Source organism: Leptidea sinapis, chromosome 29, assembly GCF_905404315.1.
Source record: "Leptidea sinapis chromosome 29, ilLepSina1.1, whole genome shotgun sequence".
Classification (NCBI taxonomy): Eukaryota; Metazoa; Arthropoda; class Insecta; order Lepidoptera; family Pieridae; genus Leptidea; species Leptidea sinapis.
Genome location: NC_066293.1, coordinates 11381894 through 11404353, shown reverse-complemented (window position 1 = coordinate 11404353; position 22460 = coordinate 11381894). Strand labels below are relative to the sequence as shown.

At 45.1% G+C, this 22460-nt stretch overlaps 1 protein-coding gene across 4 annotated transcripts in view; it reads left to right on the top strand.

The window, feature by feature from the left end:
- The first annotated feature begins 961 nt into the window (after positions 1-961).
- Positions 962-22460, top strand: part of LOC126973495 (conserved oligomeric Golgi complex subunit 7) — a 47703-nt gene continuing 26204 nt past the window's right edge. For 2 of the 4 annotated variants that reach the window (XM_050820821.1, XM_050820820.1), the window contains exons 1-4: positions 963-1108; positions 1183-1269; positions 1594-1674; positions 4570-4743. In XM_050820821.1, coding sequence (XP_050676778.1) covers positions 1100-1108; positions 1183-1269; positions 1594-1674; positions 4570-4743 — 351 coding nt within the window. In that variant the 5' untranslated portion in view covers positions 963-1099. Of the gene's footprint in view, positions 1109-1182; positions 1270-1593; positions 1675-4569; positions 4744-22460 lie in introns of all 4 variants that reach the window. The other 2 variants (XM_050820823.1, XM_050820822.1) reach the window with 2 other exon arrangements.

The window sequence follows — 22460 nt, the reverse complement described above, 5'->3', positions numbered from 1 at the left end:
ATAGTATTAAAATACGAAGATACAGAAAATGTTCTTAAAATTAAAACTTAATATTCAATTTAACAACGACTAACATTTATTTAATCTTGTGCACAGTTTGACATACACAACAAATACTTAAAAAAAAATAAATAAAATAAAAACACACACACATACAACAACACACACACACATTCACACACACACTTACACACACACGCACTCATACACATACACGCACACACACATACCTCTTTTTAGTGAGTTTGCTAATTATGTTTAATAATGGATAGCCTTTCGGAAGGACCTAGCCTCTGCAACTCAGGGTATCCTATCGCAGAGGGTAGGGCACAAAAACATTTTGTACCACATATTATTAGTTGAATAAAGGATTATTATTATTATTATTATTAACCAAGAAATTCAAAAGTTATGGTTAGACATGTGGAAGAAAGACCAAGATAATAAAGGAAAATGGTATGGCCGCATACAAGAAAACATACCTGTCAGACCCTGGTACAATCAATTGAAGGATTGCAGCAGAGATTTTATTACCACGATAAATAGATTGCGTTTTGGACATAATACTGCGCCGTCACACCTTGCAAGATTGGGTATTGCTGAGAATAAAATTTGCACCCTTACCACCATATTTTCGACTGCCAATCATTTCTGATTGACAGACTTGTGCTGGCCAGTGAAATCAGTGACTCCAAAATTTTATATGATTCTTCATCCCGCCCGCCTCCACTTGATCAATTATTAAGAGACAAAAGAAGTTAGAAACCATTATATAAATATATAAAGAATACAATTCTAACAATATAAAATAAAGTGAAGTGATAAGTGAACTGTGAAATGAAAAGTATACATATTTAGATAATAAAAAAAGACTTGACTTAAAGGTCTTAGTTACCAGGTCATAAAATCCCAAAAAAATATCGTTAGAGTAAAAGTGTTCTGTGTTTACTAACCAAAGAGTATAATAATATATACTTAATACTAACTAAACGTAAACACATTCACAAGTCGGAATTTGGGCGTTAAAGTGATATAAATAAAATTTCTAATAAAATCATAATTTAAAGATACCCACGAGAGAAATCAATGACATAGGCAAATGAAGATGGTATAAATACCTAAGTAAAAAATGAATGATTATAGTATTAACATACTGTTATCTTAATTAAAACTTCGTTTCAGGATCTTAAAACATTTGCAAGCGATGATTTTGATCCTAAGCAATGGATAAACAAGGCTTGGAGTTTAAGTGGAAATCAGGAGAAAGAGGTAAACATAATTCTATGTACAGCTATTAATGCAGAAGCAAAACCAGGTTTAGGTTTCTTTTGAATAGTTGCTTTAAAATTAATAAATTTATTATGAACTGGTTATCCCAAATGAAAAGAGGACAGTTTATGTGGTGTGGGGATTTGCAGCAAGTTCTTGTTGCTTGCTAGGAAACCCACACATCTCATAACAAAATAATTATAGTTTGACTCACTCTTATATCACTAAATGACATTTCCTTTTATTAGTTATTATGTTTCAAATTTCAAGCTCAATGATATTTTATTTGATGGTGTGTTATACCTGTTTTGTGTATTGTTCCAGATTTTTGTAGCAAATGCTGTAACGAGATTGCAACTGTACATGAAGCAATTGAATAATTCTCTGGATGAGACAACTACACAGGTAGGATCATAGTACAGGCTGGTCGGCTTAATGTGGGGCAATAAACCATAACCTTGAAGGTGGACTGTAGTGCAGTTTTTTTTAAATTAATCTCTTGTCACTTTTGAATGTTTGCACACAAAGGTTTGCTCATGTAAAGAGGATGTATATACGAAAATTTGCTGTACAAATTGTTAAGTATTGTGATGGTAAGCCAAGGAGTACTGTGCAGACATAAACATACTTTTGTATCCAATTAATGTGAAATTCCATAACCAGACATCAGAAAGCATTGCATGTCCACAACTCCAGACAAAAATCAAAATCACTATTTGTTTATTACCTATTGAACAAGATCATTTGAGAGCTGAAACAAATCTCCACAGAGAATTAATAAGTAAATGTTTCTGAAAAATTGTTCCTAAGCTTAAGATAACTTTCTTAATAAGGGTACAGAATAGAAATTAATTTATAATAATACTACCTGACCCAGCAAATGTTGTATTGCCGATATTAAAATCGCGATACAAAAGTAACTGTTGATTGTAAATGGGTGCAAATTTGAAGTTGTATGAATTTTTTAATGCGGACTCGTAATCAAACAAATTTAAAAAAAATGTCAATAAAATTAAAAAAAAAATTGTGTGGACCACCCTTAACATTAAGGGGGATGAAAAATATATGTTGTCCGATTCTCAGACCTACCCAATATGCACTCAAAATGTCATGAGAATTGGTCAAGCCATTTCGGAGGAGTTCAATGTTTAACACCATGACATGAGAATTTTATATATTAGATTATTTAGAATATATATTACCTACTAAATAATAAGTCGTAGTTTTAATGGTTTGATTTCACTAAATAATAGCTATAAAACTAGTATGATATTATTTTTATTTCAGGCATTTTGAAATAATTTATTTTCTTAGATATACTTTATTTTAATCAGGTGAAAATAAAATCTCCAGTAGGAAAATCATCATTAAAATTTATTTACTACATTTCACTTTTTTTATTTTATTTTTATGGAATAGGAGGACAAACGAGTGTCCTGGTGTTAAGTGATCACCGCCACCCACAATCACTTGCAACACCAGAGGAATCACAGGAGCGTTGCCGGCCTTTAAGGAAGGAGTACGCACTTTTTTTGAAGGTACCCAAGTCATATCGTCCTGGAAACACCACACAAGGAAGCTCATTCCACAGCTTTGTAGTATGTGGAAGAAAGCTGCTTGAAAACCGCACTGTGGAGGACCGCCACACATCCAGATGGTGGGGATGATATCCTTACTTGTGGCGTCTCGTGCGAAAGTGGAATTCGGCGACAGGAATCTGGTTAAACAGCTCTTCGGAACACTCCCTGTGATAAATGCGGTAGAAGACACACAATGAAGCGACATCTCTACGCAACGCCAAGTGATCCAGCCGTTCCCAGAGCACTGGGTCCCCGACGATTCGGGCAGCTCTACGTTGCACGCGGTCAAATGGGTCGAGCTGATACTGGGATGCACCAGACCAGAGATGACAGCAATACTCCATGTGTGGCCGGACCTGCGCTTTGTAGAGCGCTAGAATGTGGGCCGGCTTGAAGTATTGCCGTGCTCTAAACTATGAACAGATCGCCCTGCGTAGTCTTTGGTACGTCATCCAAGCCATTCGGCATTGTGCCCGTTGAAATCACCCAAGACTACGATTTCAGCGGAGGGGATCTGTGCTAGCACGTCGTCAAGTGCCGCTTGAACGCAGCCCATAAGATGATCGGTTTCTGCGTTACCACTATGGGACCTGTAGACACGCGGACGTGGTCCCCTAAATCGACGCGGAGCCAGAGAGTAGACAGGTCCCTACCCTCAAAATTGACGAGACGGTGACAGCAGATGGCAGGCATGAGGCAAAAAATTATGCTCAATTTTGTACCCGGGGTACGTTAAATATGACGTATCGCTAGGTCGAGATATCTGCGTCTCCGTAAGGAAACACAAGGCCGGCTGCGCTGTCTCAAGGTGGTGATGAACGGCGTTTAAATTGGAGTGAATTCCCCTGATGTTACAAAAATCCACATTAAGCGTGGAGCGGGGTGCCGTGGTGTTGTTGCCCTGTTTGTCCTTAGATATGCGCGGTACTGTGCCCTCCCCAGAATACGAGGGTCACTTCACTATCCTCGAGTAAAAACGAAAATACGCGTTTTGATGACCTCATCTGCCAAAGAGGATGTTAGGTAATACTTCGTAATAAAAGGCGGGACTGCCTAAGTTAAAATTTAAATTTACTTTAGTATGAAACGTGCAGTTAGATTTGACGAAGTATAATCCGGCGAAGTTTGAAAGCGAACAGTTGCTTAAAACGTAGTGTGTTTCGGCTATCTCCATTTTTTACAAGAATATAGCCATCATCTGTCAACCTATCAATGACTGCACGTTTTGTACAATCTGATGTGAATGAACAGTGCGCTGCAACTCAGGACCACTGCCTTCTACTATATACCACTGGACTGGCGGCTGTCAAAGTGCTTTAATGCCTGTTTGATATTCGCTATTTTGGCGCTGTTGGCCATGTAGCGAGAATCTGCATTACTAAAACTAGTGATGACAACCTCAGCAAATTTAGTATGATGGTGCGAAACTATTTACAAAAAAATTGTGTACTTTATTAACACTAAAACACAGAAAACGAACGAAATTAATTCAATATGCAAAAATACTTCTGAGTATTGTACGTTCCTTCCTAGCCATTTGTATTATACGTTAAAATTAGTTCTCTGGACGCTCGCAAGTGGCGCTTCAAATAGGCACAAAAAATTTGTTGTTAAACATATGGAACAGCCTGTCCAGTGGTTTTTATACAGGTCAGTGCTCACGTAGACTTAGAACTCTTCTTAGCTGTAAGCCCAATTTAAGTCAAGAATAAATGTTCAGATAATGTCATCGATGCCGCGCGTGGTGCAAGAAATGCACAGGCTTCAAGTGCAGGGCGGCGCCTTGCAGCACCAGCTCGAGAACCTGGAGCGGCACGTGCTCAGCGTGGAGCAGCAGACCGGACACTCCATCGAGAGTCTGCAGAGGATAGATGTGCTGAAGAGTCGCCTCGAGGTCGGTATGCGGTCACAGCCTCCTGGACATTTACTATACCATTACTTACCAAGGTTGAAATTTCAACTAAAGTCCTCATCACTGAAAAATCTCACCTCATCGCCCTGTACTGCCCCGGGGCGTTAAAAGAATAGGGTAGTCCCAGGTCCAAGGGTGTCGTAAGAGGCGACTACGGGCTTTTTGAAAGTGGGAGAGTCACGCTGCCGTCTTATGACGTCACTACGGTACTCTTGGGTATCACGTTAGATAAAAAGCTTCAGTGGGGTCCACATATTACCCATCTACCCATATTGCTGAAAACATAATTGTGTGCGGCAGCACTCTTGGATTTCAAAAATGATCACAGAATTGTTCTCTGCACCCTCGAGAACCTCGGACACAATACCCATTTTGCTTAAAATCATAATTTTGCGCGGCGGCCATCTTGGATTTAAAAATGATCCCAAAATTATTCTCTGCACCCTCGAAAACCTCGGATACGATACTCATAATGTTGTAATCATAATTTTGTGCGGAGGCCATCTTGGATTTCAAATATGATCACAAAATCGTTCTCTTCACCCTTGAGAGACCTCGGACACGATATCCATATTGCTGAAAACATAGTTGTTTGCGGCAGTTCTCTTGGATTTCAAAAATTGATCACAGAATTGTTCTCTGCACACTCGAGAACCTCGGACACGATATCCGTATTGCTAAAATCATAATTTTGTGCGGCGGCCATCTTGGATTTGAAAAATGATCACCAAATCGTTCTCTGCACCCTCGAGAACCTCGGGTACGATATCCATATTTTTGAAATCATAATTTTCACCACACTCGCACAGAATACCGGCGTGAAGTAGCGGCCTAGTGCCGCTATGTTTCGCATAGGTTAGTGTCGAGGACCGGAAGCCATCCCTTCCCCCCTCCCCCTCCCCATCACCCCCCCAACAAAAATATGAGAGCGGTCCTTAAAAAGATATTACCCCAAGAGGGTACCGGCCCTACCAGACACCGAGAAACCCTCCCCGAGCATTCTCGCTCGAGCTGCACCTCGTATTCTGGGGAGGGCACAGTACCGCGCATATCTAAGGACAAACAGGGCAGCAACACCACGGCACCCCGCTCCACGCTTAATGTGGACTTCTGTAATATCAGGGGAATTCACTCCAATTTAAACGCCGTCCACCACCACCTTGAGACGGCGCAGCCGGCCTTGTGTTTCCTTAAGGAGACGCAGATATCTCGACCTAGCGATACGTCATATTTAACGTACCCCGGGTACAAAATTGAGCATAATTTTTTGCCTCATGCCGGGGTATGTATGTACGTTAGGGAGGATATCTGCTGTCACCGTCTCGTCAATTTTGAGGGTAGGGACCTGTCTACTCTCTGGCTCCGCGTAAATTTAGAGGACCGCGTCCGCATCTATGCGTGTGTCTACAGGTCTCATAGTGGTAACGCAGAAACGGCTCACCTCATGGGCTGCGTTCAAGCGGCATTTGATGACGTGCTTGCTCAGATCCCCTCCGCTGAAATCGTAGTCTTGGGTGATTTCAACGGGCACAATGCCATAATTTTGCATTGGCGTATGGTCTGTCCCAATTGGTTGAATCGCTAACGCGGCTCCCGGAAGTGGATAGCCACATGCCGTCCTTATTAGATCTTCTGCTGACTACACATGCCGATGGTTACCAGGTCTCTGTCGACGCCCCTCTCGGAACGTCCGACCATTGCCTGGTCAGGAGTGTAGTGCCTATCCGACGCCAACGTCGCAGACCATCTACCCTTGGGGCAGGGTTTGTTTCCCTTCGGATGATCCTAGTGCCTGCGCCGTTGCAGTAGCCGATGTGATAGTGCAGGGCATGGATATTTTTATACCAAGCTCTGTAGTACCTATCGGTGGCAGATCACAGCCCTGGTTCGATGCGTCAGTTAAAGCAGAAAATAACAGGCGTATCGAACTTGGGTTGCGACGCTGGGCTCAAAGGATACGAACTACAAAGTTCTGAAGAGGAAATATAACCGTGCCTCCAGATTTTTTAAACGGCAAATCGCCCGTGCGAAATCGAAGCACGTCGTCAGAATTGGCGAGCAGCTTTCCAGTTACCCGACCGGAACACGCAAAACCTGGTCGTTGTCGAAAGCTGCTCTTGGTAACTTCAACCAGCCGTCCATGCCGAAGTTGCACATGAGGAATGACACCCTGGCCCATACGGCAAAAGAGAAAGCCGAGCTCCTGTGCGCTTTTTTCGCCTCCAACTCGACTCTTGACGACAACGGAAATACATCGCCGACCATCCCGCGGTGTCAGAGCTCTATGCCTAAAGTACAGTTCAGACAGAAAACTGTTAGGCGAGCTCTGTTTTCGTTGAACGTCAGGAAGTCTAGCGGGCCGGATGGCATTTCTCCAATCGTGGTTAGAACGTGTGCCCCTGAGTTGACGCCGGTGCTAACGCGTTTATTCCGGCACTCTTATTCAAAAGGCGAAGTCCCTGATTCATGGAAGTCAGCCCTTGTCCATCCGATCCCAAAAAAAGGAGACAGTTCGGATCCGGCAAACTACAGGCCTATTGCTATTACCTCCCTACTCTCCTAACCGTCAGCTCTTGGTATACCTTGAGGGTCACCAGTTGATATAATACGACCGGCAGTACGGTTTTCGCCATGGTCGGTCGACTGGCGATCTTCTGGTATACTTAACACATAGATGGGCGGCGGCTATTGAAAGCAAGGGGGAAGGCCTGGCAGATAGCCTGGATATAGCGAAGGCCTTTGATCGTGTTCATTTGCCCTGTGCTGCCCCGGGGCGTAAAAAGAATAGGGTAGTCCCAGGTCCAAGGGTGTCGTAAGAGGCGACTACGGGGTTTTTGAAAGTGGGAGAGTCACGCTGCTGTCTTATGACGTCAGCACAATCGGGCCAGACTCGTCCGGGTTACTTACCACACTCGCACCGAATACCGGCGTGAAGTAGCGGCCTAGTGCCGCTATGTTTCGCATAGGTTAGTGTCGAGGACCGGAGGCCTTTCCCCCCCGTCCTTCCCCCCCCAACAAAATATGAGAGCGGTATTTAAAGAGAAATTACCCCAGGAGGGTACCGGCTCGTACAGAGCCGGAGAATCCCACCCCGAGCATTCGCGCTCGGGCTGCCCCTCGTATTCTGGGGAGGGCACAGTACCGCGTATGTCACAGGACGAACAGGGCAGCAACAACACGGCACCCCGCTCCACGCTTAATGTGGACTTTTGTAACATCCGGGGAATTCACTCCAACTTAAACGCCGTCCACCACCACCTTGAGACGGCGCAGCCGGCCTTGTGTTTCCTTACGGAGACGCAGATATCTCGACCTAGCGATACGTCATATTTAACGTACCCCGGGTACAAAATTTAGCATAATTTTTTGCCTCATGCCGGGGTATGTATGTACGTTAGGGAGGATATCTGCTGTCACCGTCTCATCAATTTTGAGGGTAGGGACCTGTCTACTCTCTGGCTCCGCGTCGATTTAGGGGACCACGTCCGCGTGTCTACAGGTCCCATAGTGGTAACGCAGAAACGGATCACCTCATGGGCTGCGTTCAAGCGGCATTTGATGACGTGCTTGCTCAGATCCCCTCCGCTGAAATCGTAGCCTTGGGTGATTTCAACGGGCACAATGCCGAATGGCTGGTTCGATGCGTCAGTTAAAGCAGAAAATAACAGGCGTATCGAACTTGGGTTGCGACGCTGGGCTCAAAGGATACGAACTACAAAGTTCTGAAGAGGAAATATAACCGTGCCTCCAGATTTTTTAAACGGCAAATCGCCCGTGCGAAATCGAAGCACGTCGTCAGAATTGGCGAGCAGCTTTCCAGTTACCCGACCGGAACACGCAAAACCTGGTCGTTGTCGAAAGCTGCTCTTGGTAACTTCAACCAGCCGTCCATGCCGAAGTTGCACATGAGGAATGACACCCTGGCCCATACGGCAAAAGAGAAAGCCGAGCTCCTGTGCGCTTTTTTCTCCTCCAATTCGACTCTTGACGACAACGGAAATACATCGCCGACCAACCCGCGGTGTCAGAGCTCTATGCCTAAAGTACAGTTCAGACAGAAAACTGTTGGGCGAGCTCTGTTTTCGTTGAACGTCAGGAAGTCTAGCGGGCCGGATGGCATTTCTCCAATCGTGGTTAGAACGTGTGCCCCTGAGTTGACGCCGGTGCTAACGCGTTTATTCCGGCACTCTTATTCAAAAGGCGAAGTCCCTGATTCATGGAAGTCAGCCCTTGTCCATCCGATCCCAAAAAAAGGAGACAGGTCGGATCCGGCAAACTACAGGCCTATTGCTATTACCTCCCTACTCTCCTAACCGTCAGCTCTTGGTATACCTTGAGGGTCACCAGTTGATATAATACGACCGGCAGTACGGTTTTCGCCATGGTCGGTCGACTGGCGATCTTCTGGTATACTTAACACATAGATGGGCGGCGGCAATTGAAAGCAAGGGGGAAGGCCTGGCAGATAGCCTGGATATAGCGAAGGCCTTTGATCGTGTTCATTTGCCCTGTGCTGCCCCGGGGCGTAAAAAGAATAGGGTAGTCCCAGGTCCAAGGGTGTCGTAAGAGGCGACTACGGGGTTTTTGAAAGTGGGAGAGTCACGCTGCTGTCTTATGACGTCAGCACAATCGGGCCAGACTCGTCCGGGTTACTTACCACACTCGCACCGAATACCGGCGTGAAGTAGCGGCCTAGTGCCGCTATGTTTCGCATAGGTTAGTGTCGAGGACCGGAGGCCTTTCCCCCCCGTCCTTCCCCCCCCAACAAAATATGAGAGCGGTATTTAAAGAGAAATTACCCCAGGAGGGTACCGGCTCGTACAGAGCCGGAGAATCCCTCCCCGAGCATTCGCGCTCGGGCTGCCCCTCGTATTCTGGGGAGGGCACAGTACCGCGTATGTCACAGGACGAACAGGGCAGCAACAACACGGCACCCCGCTCCACGCTTAATGTGGACTTTTGTAACATCCGGGGAATTCACTCCAACTTAAACGCCGTCCACCACCACCTTGAGACGGCGCAGCCGGCCTTGTGTTTCCTTACGGAGACGCAGATATCTCGACCTAGCGATACGTCATATTTAACGTACCCCGGGTACAAAATTTAGCATAATTTTTTGCCTCATGCCGGGGTATGTATGTACGTTAGGGAGGATATCTGCTGTCACCGTCTCATCAATTTTGAGGGTAGGGACCTGTCTACTCTCTGGCTCCGCGTCGATTTAGGGGACCACGTCCGCGTGTCTACAGGTCCCATAGTGGTAACGCAGAAACGGATCACCTCATGGGCTGCGTTCAAGCGGCATTTGATGACGTGCTTGCTCAGATCCCCTCCGCTGAAATCGTAGCCTTGGGTGATTTCAACGGGCACAATGCCGAATGGCTTGGATCACGTACCACAGACTACGCAGGGCGATCTGTGCATAATTTTGCATTGGCGTATGGTCTGTCCCAATTGGTTGTGTCGCCGACGCGGCTCCCGGATGTGGATAGCCACATGCCGTCCTTATTAGATCTTCTGCTGACTACACATCCCAATGGTTACCAGGTCTCTGTCGACGCCCCTCTCGGAACGTCCGACCATTGCCTGGTCAGGAGTGTAGTGCCTATCCGACGCCAACGTCGCAGACCACCAGCGACCCGCCGCGTTTGGCACTACAAGTCAGCAGATTGGGATAGGATGCGTTCCTTTTTTGCATCCTACCCTTGGGGCAGGGTTTGTTTCCCTTCGGATGATCTTAGTGCCTGCGCCGTTGCAGTAGCCGATGTGATAGTGCAGGGCATGGATATTTTTATACCAAGCTCTGTAGTACCTATCGGTGGCAGATCACAGCCCTGGTTCGATGCGTCAGTTAAAGCAGAAAATAACAGGCGTATCGAACTTGGGTTGCGACGCTGGGCTCAAAGGATACGAACTACAAAGTTCTGAAGAGGAAATATAACCGTGCCTCCAGATTTTTTAAACGGCAAATCGCCCGTGCGAAATCGAAGCACGTCGTCAGAATTGGCGAGCAGCTTTCCAGTTACCCGACCGGAACACGCAAAACCTGGTCGTTGTCGAAAGCTGCTCTTGGTAACTTCAACCAGCCGTCCATGCCGAAGTTGCACATGAGGAATGACACCCTGGCCCATACGGCAAAAGAGAAAGCCGATCTCCTGTGCACTCTTTTTGCCTCCAACTCGACTCTTGACGACAACGGAAAAACACCGCCGACCATCCCGCGGTGTCAGAGCTCCATGCCTGAAGTACAGTTCCGACAGAAAACTGTTAGGCGAGCTCTGTTTTCGTTGGACGTCAGGAAGTCGAGCGGGCCGGTTAGCATTTCTCCAATAGTGCTTAGAACTTGTGCCCCTGAGTTGACGCCGGTGCTAACGCGTTTATTCCGGCACTCTTATTCAAAAGGCGTAGTCCCTGATTCATGGAAGTCAGCCCTTGTCCATCCGATCCCAAAAAAAGGAGACAGTTCGGATCCGGCAAACTACAGGCCTATTGCTATTACCTCCCTACTCTCCTAACCGTCAGCTCTTGGTATACCTTGAGGGTCACCAGTTGATATAATACGACCGGCAGTACGGTTTTCGCCATGGTCGGTCGACTGGCGATCTTCTGGTATACTTAACACATAGATGGGCGGCGGCTATTGAAAGCAAGGGGGAAGGCCTGGCAGATAGCCTGGATATAGCGAAGGCCTTTGATCGTGTTCATTTGCCCTGTGCTGCCCCGGGGCGTAAAAAGAATAGGGTAGTCCCAGGTCCAAGGGTGTCGTAAGAGGCGACTACGGGGTTTTTGAAAGTGGGAGAGTCACGCTGCTGTCTTATGACGTCAGCACAATCGGGCCAGACTCGTCCGGGTTACTTACCACACTCGCACCGAATACCGGCGTGAAGTAGCGGCCTAGTGCCGCTATGTTTCGCATCGGTTAGTGTCGAGGACCGGAGGCCTTTCCCCCCCGTCCTTCCCCCCCCAACAAAATATGAGAGCGGTATTTAAAGAGAAATTACCCCAGGAGGGTACCGGCTCGTACAGAGCCGGAGAATCACTCCCCGAGCATTCGCGCTCGGGCTGCCCCTCGTATTCTGGGGAGGGCACAGTACCGCGTATGTCACAGGACGAACAGGGCAGCAACAACACGGCACCCCGCTCCACGCTTACCTCCACGAATACCGGCGTGAAGTAGCGGCCTAGTGCCGCTATGTTTCGCATAGGTTAGTGTCGAGGACCGGAGGCCTTTCCCCCCCGTCCTTCCCCCCCCAACAAAATATGAGAGCGGTATTTAAAGAGAAATTACCCCAGGAGGGTACCGGCTCGTACAGAGCCGGAGAATCCCTCCCCGAGCATTCGCGCTCGGGCTGCCCCTCGTATTCTGGGGAGGGCACAGTACCGCGTATGTCACAGGACGAACAGGGCAGCAACAACACGGCACCCCGCTCCACGCTTAATGTGGACTTTTGTAACATCCGGGGAATTCACTCCAACTTAAACGCCGTCCACCACCACCTTGAGACGGCGCAGCCGGCCTTGTGTTTCCTTACGGAGACGCAGATATCTCGACCTAGCGATACGTCATATTTAACGTACCCCGGGTACAAAATTTAGCATAATTTTTTGCCTCATGCCGGGGTATGTATGTACGTTAGGGAGGATATCTGCTGTCACCGTCTCATCAATTTTGAGGGTAGGGACCTGTCTACTCTCTGGCTCCGCGTCGATTTAGGGGACCACGTCCGCGTGTCTACAGGTCCCATAGTGGTAACGCAGAAACGGATCACCTCATGGGCTGCGTTCAAGCGGCATTTGATGACGTGCTTGCTCAGATCCCCTCCGCTGAAATCGTAGCCTTGGGTGATTTCAACGGGCACAATGCCGAATGGCTTGGATCACGTACCACAGACTACGCAGGGCGATCTGTGCATAATTTTGCATTGGCGTATGGTCTGTCCCAATTGGTTGTGTCGCCGACGCGGCTCCCGGATATAGCCACATGCCGTCCTTATTAGATCTTCTGCTGACTACACATCCCGATGGTTACCAGGTCTCTGTCGACGCCCCTCTCGGAACGTCCGACCATTGCCTGGTCAGGAGTGTAGTGCCTATCCGACGCCAACGTCGCAGACCACCAGCGACCCGCCGCGTTTGGCACTACAAGTCAGCAGATTGGGATAGGATGCGTTCCTTTTTTGCATCCTACCCTTGGGGCAGGGTTTGTTTCCCTTCGGATGATCTTAGTGCCTGCGCCGTTGCAGTAGCCGATGTGATAGTGCAGGGCATGGATATTTTTATACCAAGCTCTGTAGTACCTATCGGTGGCAGATCACAGCCCTGGTTCGATGCGTCAGTTAAAGCAGAAAATAACAGGCGTATCGAACTTGGGTTGCGACGCTGGGCTCAAAGGATACGAACTACAAAGTTCTGAAGAGGAAATATAACCGTGCCTCCAGATTTTTTAAACGGCAAATCGCCCGTGCGAAATCGAAGCACGTCGTCAGAATCCGATCCCAAAAAAAGGAGACAGTTCGGATCCGGCAAACTACAGGCCTATTGCTATTACCTCCCTACTCTCCAAAATCATGGAGAGCATAATTAACCGCCAGCTCTTGGTATACCTTGAGGGTCACCAGTTGATCAACGACCGGCAGTACGGCTTTCGCCATGGTCGGTCGACTGGCGATATACCTAACATGGCTGGTATATATATGGCTGGTATACCTAACACATAGATGGGCGGCGGCTATTGAAAGCAAGGGGGAAGGCCTGGCAGTTGGTCTGGATATAGCGAAGGCCTTTGATCGTGTATGGCACAAGGCGCTCCTCACAAAACTTCCATCATTTGGGCTTCCCGAGAGCTTATGCAAGTGGACCTCCAGCTTCCTCACTGGGCGCAGCATACAGGTCGTTATCGACGGTTATTGCTCGAATCCCAAGCCCGTGAATGCTGGAGTGCCCCAAGGCTGTGTGCTATCTCCCACGCTGTTTCTTCTGCATATCAATGATATGTTGGACACCGCCAACATGCATTGCTATGCAGACGACAGCACTGGTGATGCCGTATACACGGGCCATGCAGGTCTCTCTCGGGAAAACGTCGACCAGTGCCGGGAGAAACTTGTGTCTTCTATCGAGTCCTCTCTCGAGAAGGTCGCGGAATGGGGTAAGTTGAACCTTGTCCAATTTAACCCCCAGAAGACTCAAGTTTGCGCGTTTACCACTAAAAAAACCCCATTTGCCGTTTCACCGCTCTTCGAGAACACTTTATTTTATTTATTTATTTTATTTTATTAGGAAAACAAACAGTATTACACGACATAAATAGGTTACAAAAAATGTACTTCTATTAACCATTTACAGTTTTCGCATATAAGAGACTATAAGCGTGTTACAAATAATTAACAAAAATACAAAAAAAAGATCAAAAAGTAATACAATAAAAATATATAGATATAAATACACGAAGACAAATTGAATGGATATTATAGTATTCAGGTATTTAGCAATCAAGAGAACACACACTCATCCAACGCCTCGTCAATGTACCTCTTAACGCGTTTGGTGACGTATTGAATATATCGAAATCTGGCAAGTCTACTGATATCTGATTTATTCCTTGTGGACACCTTATAAAATACGAATGTTGCCTGTAATTAGTACTGCAATGAGGAACGTATATAGTACATTTTGTCCTGGTGCAGTTATTGGGCGCTTTGATACCAATTTCTGATGTTAATTTAGAAGAGTCTATCTTAGAGTGAAGTAACTTAGAGTAAAAAACAGTATCAGCTATTTGACGTCTTATTTGTTATGGAAGTATGTGATGCCTTTTACATCTTATTATATAACCTGCATCATATGTATTACACTTATATTGTAAATATCTTAAAAAACTTGTTTGAATTTTTTCAAGTCTATGAATGTGAACTTCATATTGAGGGTTCCAAACCTGAGAACAATATTCAAGGGTGCTTCGAACATATGAACAGTATAGTATTTTAATGAGTTTTATGCTAGAGAACTGAGAACATATCCGTTTGATGAAACCAGAAGATGTCTTGGCCTTTTTAACTATGGTATCGATGTGTTTTTCATATGTAAGTTTACTGTCATGTGTAACACCGAGGTCTCTAATTTCATTAACAGAATTAAGAACAACGCCCTTTATTTTATATTTGTATTCTATTATATTATACTTACGAGAAAAAGTGATGGAATGACATTTTAACGCGTTTAGGTCTAGTTTATTAAGAAGACAGTATGCCTCAAATCTTTCTAGATCCGCTTGAAGAAGCTGACCACCTGAATCTCTGGTGATATTTGAGAATATTTTCATATCATCAGCATACAGTAAAAAATTGGATGTTTCAAAGCAACCGTCTACATCATTAATAAATATATTAAATAATAGAGGGCCTAGTAATGAGCCTTGTGGCACTCCAGAACATACAGTAATCCAAGAAGAGGCATAGCCTTTTACAACAACTTGTTGAGACCTATTTTCAATGTAAGAGGTGAACCATCTGAATAGATTTCCATGTATTCCAGCAAATTGAAGTTTCTGTAATAGTATGCAGTGATCAATTCGGTCAAATGCTTTACTAAAATCGGTGAAAACAGCATCTACTTGTCCACCTCCGTCCATACCTGCAGTCGTGTATTCAATAAATGATAACAGATTAGTGGTGGTCGACCGATTCTGCATGAAACCATGTTGTTCAGGTATGAACGTATGTTTTAGGGAGCTGTAAACCTGAGTGTGAATAATACGTTCAAAGATTTTAGCAAATATACATAGCTTGGAGATAGGCCTGTAATTTTTAATGTCATTTTTATTTCCATTTTTGTATACAGGAGTAACGAAAGCGGATTTCCAAATTTTAGGTACTATACCTTCATTAATTGATCTGATAAAGAGTATTGTCAATGGTTTAACAAGGCTATTGGAACAAGAGGATATAAATAATGGGTCGATATGATCTGGTCCCGATCCTTTTGTAAGATCAACTGGCTTAAGGTATTTCCTAACTGTAGAATCATCAATATATACGGTGCTGATAGTGCTGCTATAAACAGAAGGACAATGATTAATTAGGAAATTAGACTGAAAGTATTGAGAAAAGAGATTACATATTTTAACACCTGTATCAGCTACATGACCCTCTAATGTTAATGTGGATGGTAGGGAATTGGAGCCTTTTTTGTTTGATTTTACGTAGGACCAAAATAGTTTAGGATTTGCAGCAATAGAAGTTTCCATAGTTTTAATGTAATTCCTATGACATTCATCCTCCAATTCCTTAGCTCTTTTCCGTAGGATAGAAAAGGAAACATAATCATCGGTATTGCCATATGTGTAATATTTATTTATATATTTAAATTTTTCTTTAAGTATTTTTTTCAGAGGTATAGTGTACCACGGTGGAAAAGATTTCGCATTTATATATTTTTTCGGTATATAGTTATTAATTAAGTTATATAAGTGATTATAGAAACAGTCCACAGCTTCATCCAAGGTCCCACAATTTAGACATACATCCCAATCGATCTCTCTAAGTGACTGTTGAGTATTTGTCGAGTAACGGGAGGGCGCACGAACGTACGTCAGTGAAACAAGCAAGTCGGTAACACACTAATTTATTGTCAGCTGTATCGTAGCGATGAACGCCGGGTCGCAGCCCGCACACATAGATGCATCTATACAACATCCCTTCCCCTTAAGCTAAGAAACATAATTAAACCTACATCTTAATAACGAACTACTTATCAAATTAACTATTAACTATTACAAATATCTGGCGAAGGTGTCGAGAAAATCGGACTTATTGCCCGTCGCCTACGAGGAGTTGCGGCGGCGTGGTAGCCAGCGCGCGGTGGTGTCTCCGGGCAATCTACCGTTCTCTCTGCTTGCCCAGGCTCCAGTGCCAACTCTCCTTCCCTTCCTGGTTGTGAGACAGTATCGCCATGGACTTCAGCAGGTGATACGTCTGGTATGACGTCGGGATCCCACGTCTGATCGTCGCGTGCCACCGAAGACATTCGTGGTCTGATCTGATCGATATGTCTGGTTATTTCACAGTCCAAATTTGGCACATATACCACATACATAACGCGTCCAATTTTCTTTTTTATAATTCCTTCAATCCACGAGAATTTTTTAGTATCACTATTTTTCGTTATCCAAACATTATCATTTTCTTTAAAGTCTGCACGTTGGACACCTTTGTAATTTTTAGCTTGTGAACACTGTTTACGTTCGACGGTATGAGTAAGATCCGTAGACGAGAGCTTCGGCACGAATGGGTTTATTAAGTCCAGCCTTGAGCGTAACGCGCGCCCAAATACTAATTTCGCCGGCGAAAGATCAGTGGTGCTGTGCTTAGAATTCCGGTAATCAAACAAAAATTTATTTATTTTCTCGTGTAGATTTTTTTTATTAATTTCCTCTAAAAGAATACCCCTTAACCCCTTTTTTACAATTTTTACGAGACTCTCCGCCTGGCCATTGCTGGCTGGATGATAAACTGGACTTAGAACATGTTCAATACCGTTACGTTTACAAAAATCATTAAATTCTATCGAAGTAAAAGAGGTACCGTTATCGCTCACCAACGTATGTGGAACTCCAAACCGTGACATCGTCTCATACAATTTATTTATAACTGCCTTCGAATTATATGTCGAGGACATGTCGTAACATTCTACCCATTTACTGTACGCGTCTACAATGATTAAAAACATACAATTATGAAACGGACCCAAGAAATCCACATGAATCCGGTAAAACGGATGCGGCGGCAGCGGCCAAGGTGCGAGTGTGGCGTGAGGCGGTGCAGGGCGTAGCGCACAGCACACGCTGCAAGTCGCTGCTAGCGTCTCTAGCGCCGCGTCCACGCCCGGAAACCACAGTCGCTTGCGAGCCTCCGCCTTCATTTTCACTATACCGAAATGTGAACTATGTAGTTCCTTGCAAATAGTACTTTGTAATTTTAATGGAATAACAACTTTATGTCCACGCATTAGAATACCATTTTCGTATGACAACTGTGATCGACAATTAAAGAATGGTCTTAAATTAACGTCGTCTACTTTTCTAGGCCAGTCGTTCATCACGTACCGTGTAACTATAGGTAGATAGGGATCGTGAGCCGTTTCGCGCCGCATGTCACTAAGTGTCACCGGCAGGTCGCCGTCTACTATAAAATTGACGTATGTTGCGCGATCTTCGCACTCCCCCTGTTCTTCCTGAGTTTCCGTAAGCCCCCCTTCCCCGCATGACCTAGACAAATAATCCGCGCTGTTCAGCTTGCTTTTAATATACTCTATAGTATAATTGTATGCACTTAAAAATATGGCGTACCTCTGCAGGCGGTTTGCGGACACTTCCGGTACCCCTTTATGTGGCCCAAAAATTGCTAGTAAGGGTTTATGGTCTGTTCGTAATGTAAAGGGTTCAGACCGACCATACAAGTACTGATGGAACCGCCTTATACCGAAAATGATAGCCGTAGCTTCTTTTTGAATTTGTGCGTAATTTTTTTCCGCCGAGTTCAATGTCCGAGAAGCGTACGATATCGGTCGTTCTAACCCGTCACTGTCTACTTGTGACAATACAGCACCTAGCCCGGTCGGCGACGCATCGACTGTCAATATTATCCTGGCCCTAGGGTTAAAATGCGCTAGTGTTTTATCAGACGATAATATGTTTTTAATTCGAATAAATGCGGCATCATGAATGCCAGTCCACTCCCATTTTGTATTTTTATTTAATAAATTATATAATGGACTTAAAACGGATGAGGCGTCGGGCACAAAGTTCCTATAATAATTTGTCAGACCAAGAAACGACTGTAATTGTGACACGTTTTTAGGCTTAGGAGCTTGCATTATAGCTTTTATCTTATCTAGCGACTTCCTAATTCCGTATTTGTCTATGACATGACCTAAATATGATATCTCATCTTTGAAAAATTCGCATTTACTCATCTGTACCGTTAACCCAGCGTCATCTAAACGTTGTAACACCGTAAACAGCCTATGTTTATGCTGGTCTTTATTTTTCCCCGTAATGAGGATGTCATCCAATAGGAATATGATTCCATCTATACCCGAAAGGAGGCATTCCATCGCCCGTTGAAAAATAGCCGGCGCGCTCGACAACCCAAAAACTAAACGGGTAAAATTGAAGAGACCGCGGTGAGTGTTAATGCATGTGAGATTTTGAGAATCTTTATTTAAAATAAATTGATTGTAAGCCATCGACAAATCAATTTTACTAAATTGTACGCCTCCATGTAATTTAGCTAACAAGTCATTTACTGTTGGCAACGGATATTGGTCTATAACCAACTGTTTATTTATTGTAACCGAATAGTCGGCACATAACCGTATGGTTCCGTTCTTTTTTAAAACAGGTACTACAGGCGATGCATATTCAGAATGTTCGACAGGTTTCAAAATTCCTAATGTTAATAACCGATCGAGTTCCTTGTCTATTTTTTCCTTTAACGCGTAAGGCACTGATCTCGCTTTAATAAAAATCGGCTTCGCATCCGGTTTTAAGTGTAAGCTGATTTTATACTTATTAAAAGATCCAAGATTGTCAGAGAAAACATTAGGAAACTGATTAACAAGTTGTTTGATAATATTAGACTCACATCTGGCCTGCCCCTCGGTGTACAATGCATGCACGGCCGAGCCTCTTGCGGGTGCTAGCTCCAAGGCAAACTCATGAATGAAGTCGCGACCTAGCAATGGCGGTCCGCGTGCGCACACTACATAAACATTCAATACATGCGTGTGACCATTATATGTTATAGGCAACAATACAACTCCAACTGTTTTAATATTTTCGCCCGTATAACTAAATAACTTTTTGCTAGTGACTGACAACGGTAGATGCATAAAATGAGACTTGTAGGTACTTTCGGATATTACGCTTACCGCTGAACCGCTATCGATTTCAAATTCCAAAGCCAGACCACTGATCATGACGCGCTCCATCATCGGTTTCCCTTTTAAGCACCGAATATTAAAAAAAGATTTACCGTCGTCTCCATCTTCCACTGTACCCTCATCTACGTACTTTACTCTCTCACCGTTAGGACACATCTTACGTAAATGACCCTTATTATTACACTTTTTACACTTATAGGTTTTATAACGACACTGATTAGCCTTATGGTTGGTAAACCCACACACACTGCACTTTTCCTTCTTGTCTATGTTGAACACCATGTCTGGCCTCGCTGCGCCGACGCCGCTCGCGCCTGGCGCCGCCTGTGACGCGGCCTGCCGTGCACACCGCACGCTCTCTGCCAAATCGATGGCCTTAGCGAGGGTCAGCTCCCGCTGGTCCTGCACGAACAGCTTGTCCCGCTCACGTCCTGGTGCCATGCCCATGATAAATTTATCCAACAGAGCTTCTTCCAAGTTCTTGAATTCACAGTGAGCTGCTAATCCTCTTATCCTGGCTGCCCATTGAGTGTGACTCTCTCCTGGTCGCTGTGTTGCGGCGTAAAATGTCGACTTTTCCGCAAATCCGAGTCTTTTAGGTGTGAAGTGATCGTCGAGTAGTTTCACTAACTCCTCGTATCCTAATTCTTCCACCTTCTTGGGTAACGCCAGGTCACTTGCTAATTTGAACGATGATTCACATAACGATGTTAACAAAATCGCCCTCCGCTTAATTGTCGCTTTGTCCGTAGTTGAGGTTATGTCGTTAGCAATAAACCATTGATTTAAACGCGACTTGTAGCTGTCCCATTCTTGTGAGAGATGGTCGAAAGTCGACAGAACGCCGAAAGTCACGCCCGTAGACATTTCCACAAATTTTGAATACCTCGTCGCCACTGTTGAGTATTTGTCGAGTAACGGGAGGGCGCACGAACGTACGTCAGTGAAACAAGCAAGTCGGTAACACACTAATTTATTGTCAGCTGTATCGTAGCGATGAACGCCGGGTCGCAGCCCGCACACATAGATGCATCTATACAACAGTGACGAATTGATATTTACATAATCACCTGATCGGTACAGATATTTAAACCTAGGGCTAACCTTAAGTAAATCAGTTTCACTAGGAGTTAATGATATAAAGAGAGACTAGACAGGTTTTAACGGATAAGGTATTATTACTTAGAGCCGCAAGCTTGCTTCTAGTAAAATATCAAAAAAAAAATTTGCGCGTCTCCCTTAATACCTGTGGGATCGGGGTAATCATCATTATGGTATGTAGTCCATTGGATATCTTTCAAATTGAAGTCCCCCGCAATAGTAAAAATGTCATCAGGACAGATATCAACTACTAAGGATTGTTTATGTGTAAAATTTGATAGCTGAGAATTAAAATTGTAGCCAAGATGTTCATCACATAAATAAAGTACACAGAAATGTATTTTGGTCATACCACTCTTAGATTTTATCATCACCGTGACCCACAAGTCTTCGGCAGATGAATTCCATTCAGGCTGAACGACCGCTGTTAATTCACAGCGAACTGCAATTAGAACTTCCCTTAAAGCCTCGCCTAGTATCGGAATACTGGGTCTCGAAATCTCGAGCAATTGCCAATTCCGTGGCCATCTGGAGGGCAAAGCCAAACTGGCTTCGAAGAAACTGGGCGTCATAAATAGAGCACGGCAATACTTCAAGCCGGCCCACATTCTAGCGCTCTACAAAGCGCAGGTCCGACCTCACATGGAGTATTGCTGTCATCTCTGGTCTGGCGCACCCCAGTATCAGCTCGATCCATTTGACCGCGTGCAACGCAGAGCAGCTCGAATTGTCGGGGACCCAGTACTCTGTGAACGGCTGGATCACTTGGCGTTGCGTAGAGACGTCGCTTCATTGTGTGTCTTCGCATTTATCACGGGGAGTGTTCCGAAGAGCTGTTCAACCTGCCGCCGAATTTGACCTTCGCACGACACGCCACAAGTTACGATATCATCCCCACCATCTGGATGTGTGGCGGTCCTCCACAGTGCGGTTTTCAAGGAGCTTTCTTCCTCGTACCACGAAGCTGTGGAATGAGCTTCCTTGTGCGGTGTTTCCGGGACGATACGACATGGGTACCTTCAAGAAAAGCGCGTACACCTTCCTTAAAGGCCGGCAACGCTCTTGTGATTCCTCTGGTGTTGCAGGAGAGTGTGGGCGGCGGTGATCACTTAACACCAGGTGACCCGTACGCTCGTTTGTCCTCGTATTCCATAAAAAAAAAATCGTGTATGGCACTAGGCGCTCCTCGCAAAACTTCCATCATTTGGGCTTCCCGAGAGCTTATGTAAGTGGACCTCCAGCTTCCTCACTGGGCGCAGCATACAGGTCGTTGTCGACGGTTATTGCTCGAATCCCAAGCCCGTGAACGCTGGAGTGCCCCAAGGCTGTGTGCTATCTCCCACGCTGTTTCTTCTGTATATCAATGATATGTTGGACACCGACAACATGCATTGCTATGCAGACGACAGCACTGGTAATGCCGTATACACGGGCCATGCAGGTCTCTCTCGGGAAAACGTCGACCAGGGCCGGGGAAACTTGTGTCTTCTATCGAGTCCTCTCTCGAGAAGGTCGCGGAATGGGGTAAGTTGAACCTTATCCAATTTAACCCCCAGAAGACTCAAGTTTGCGCGTTTACCACTAAAAAACCCCCATTTGCCGTATCACCGCTCTTCGAGAACACTTCCCTTAAAGCCTCGCCTAGTATCGGAATACTG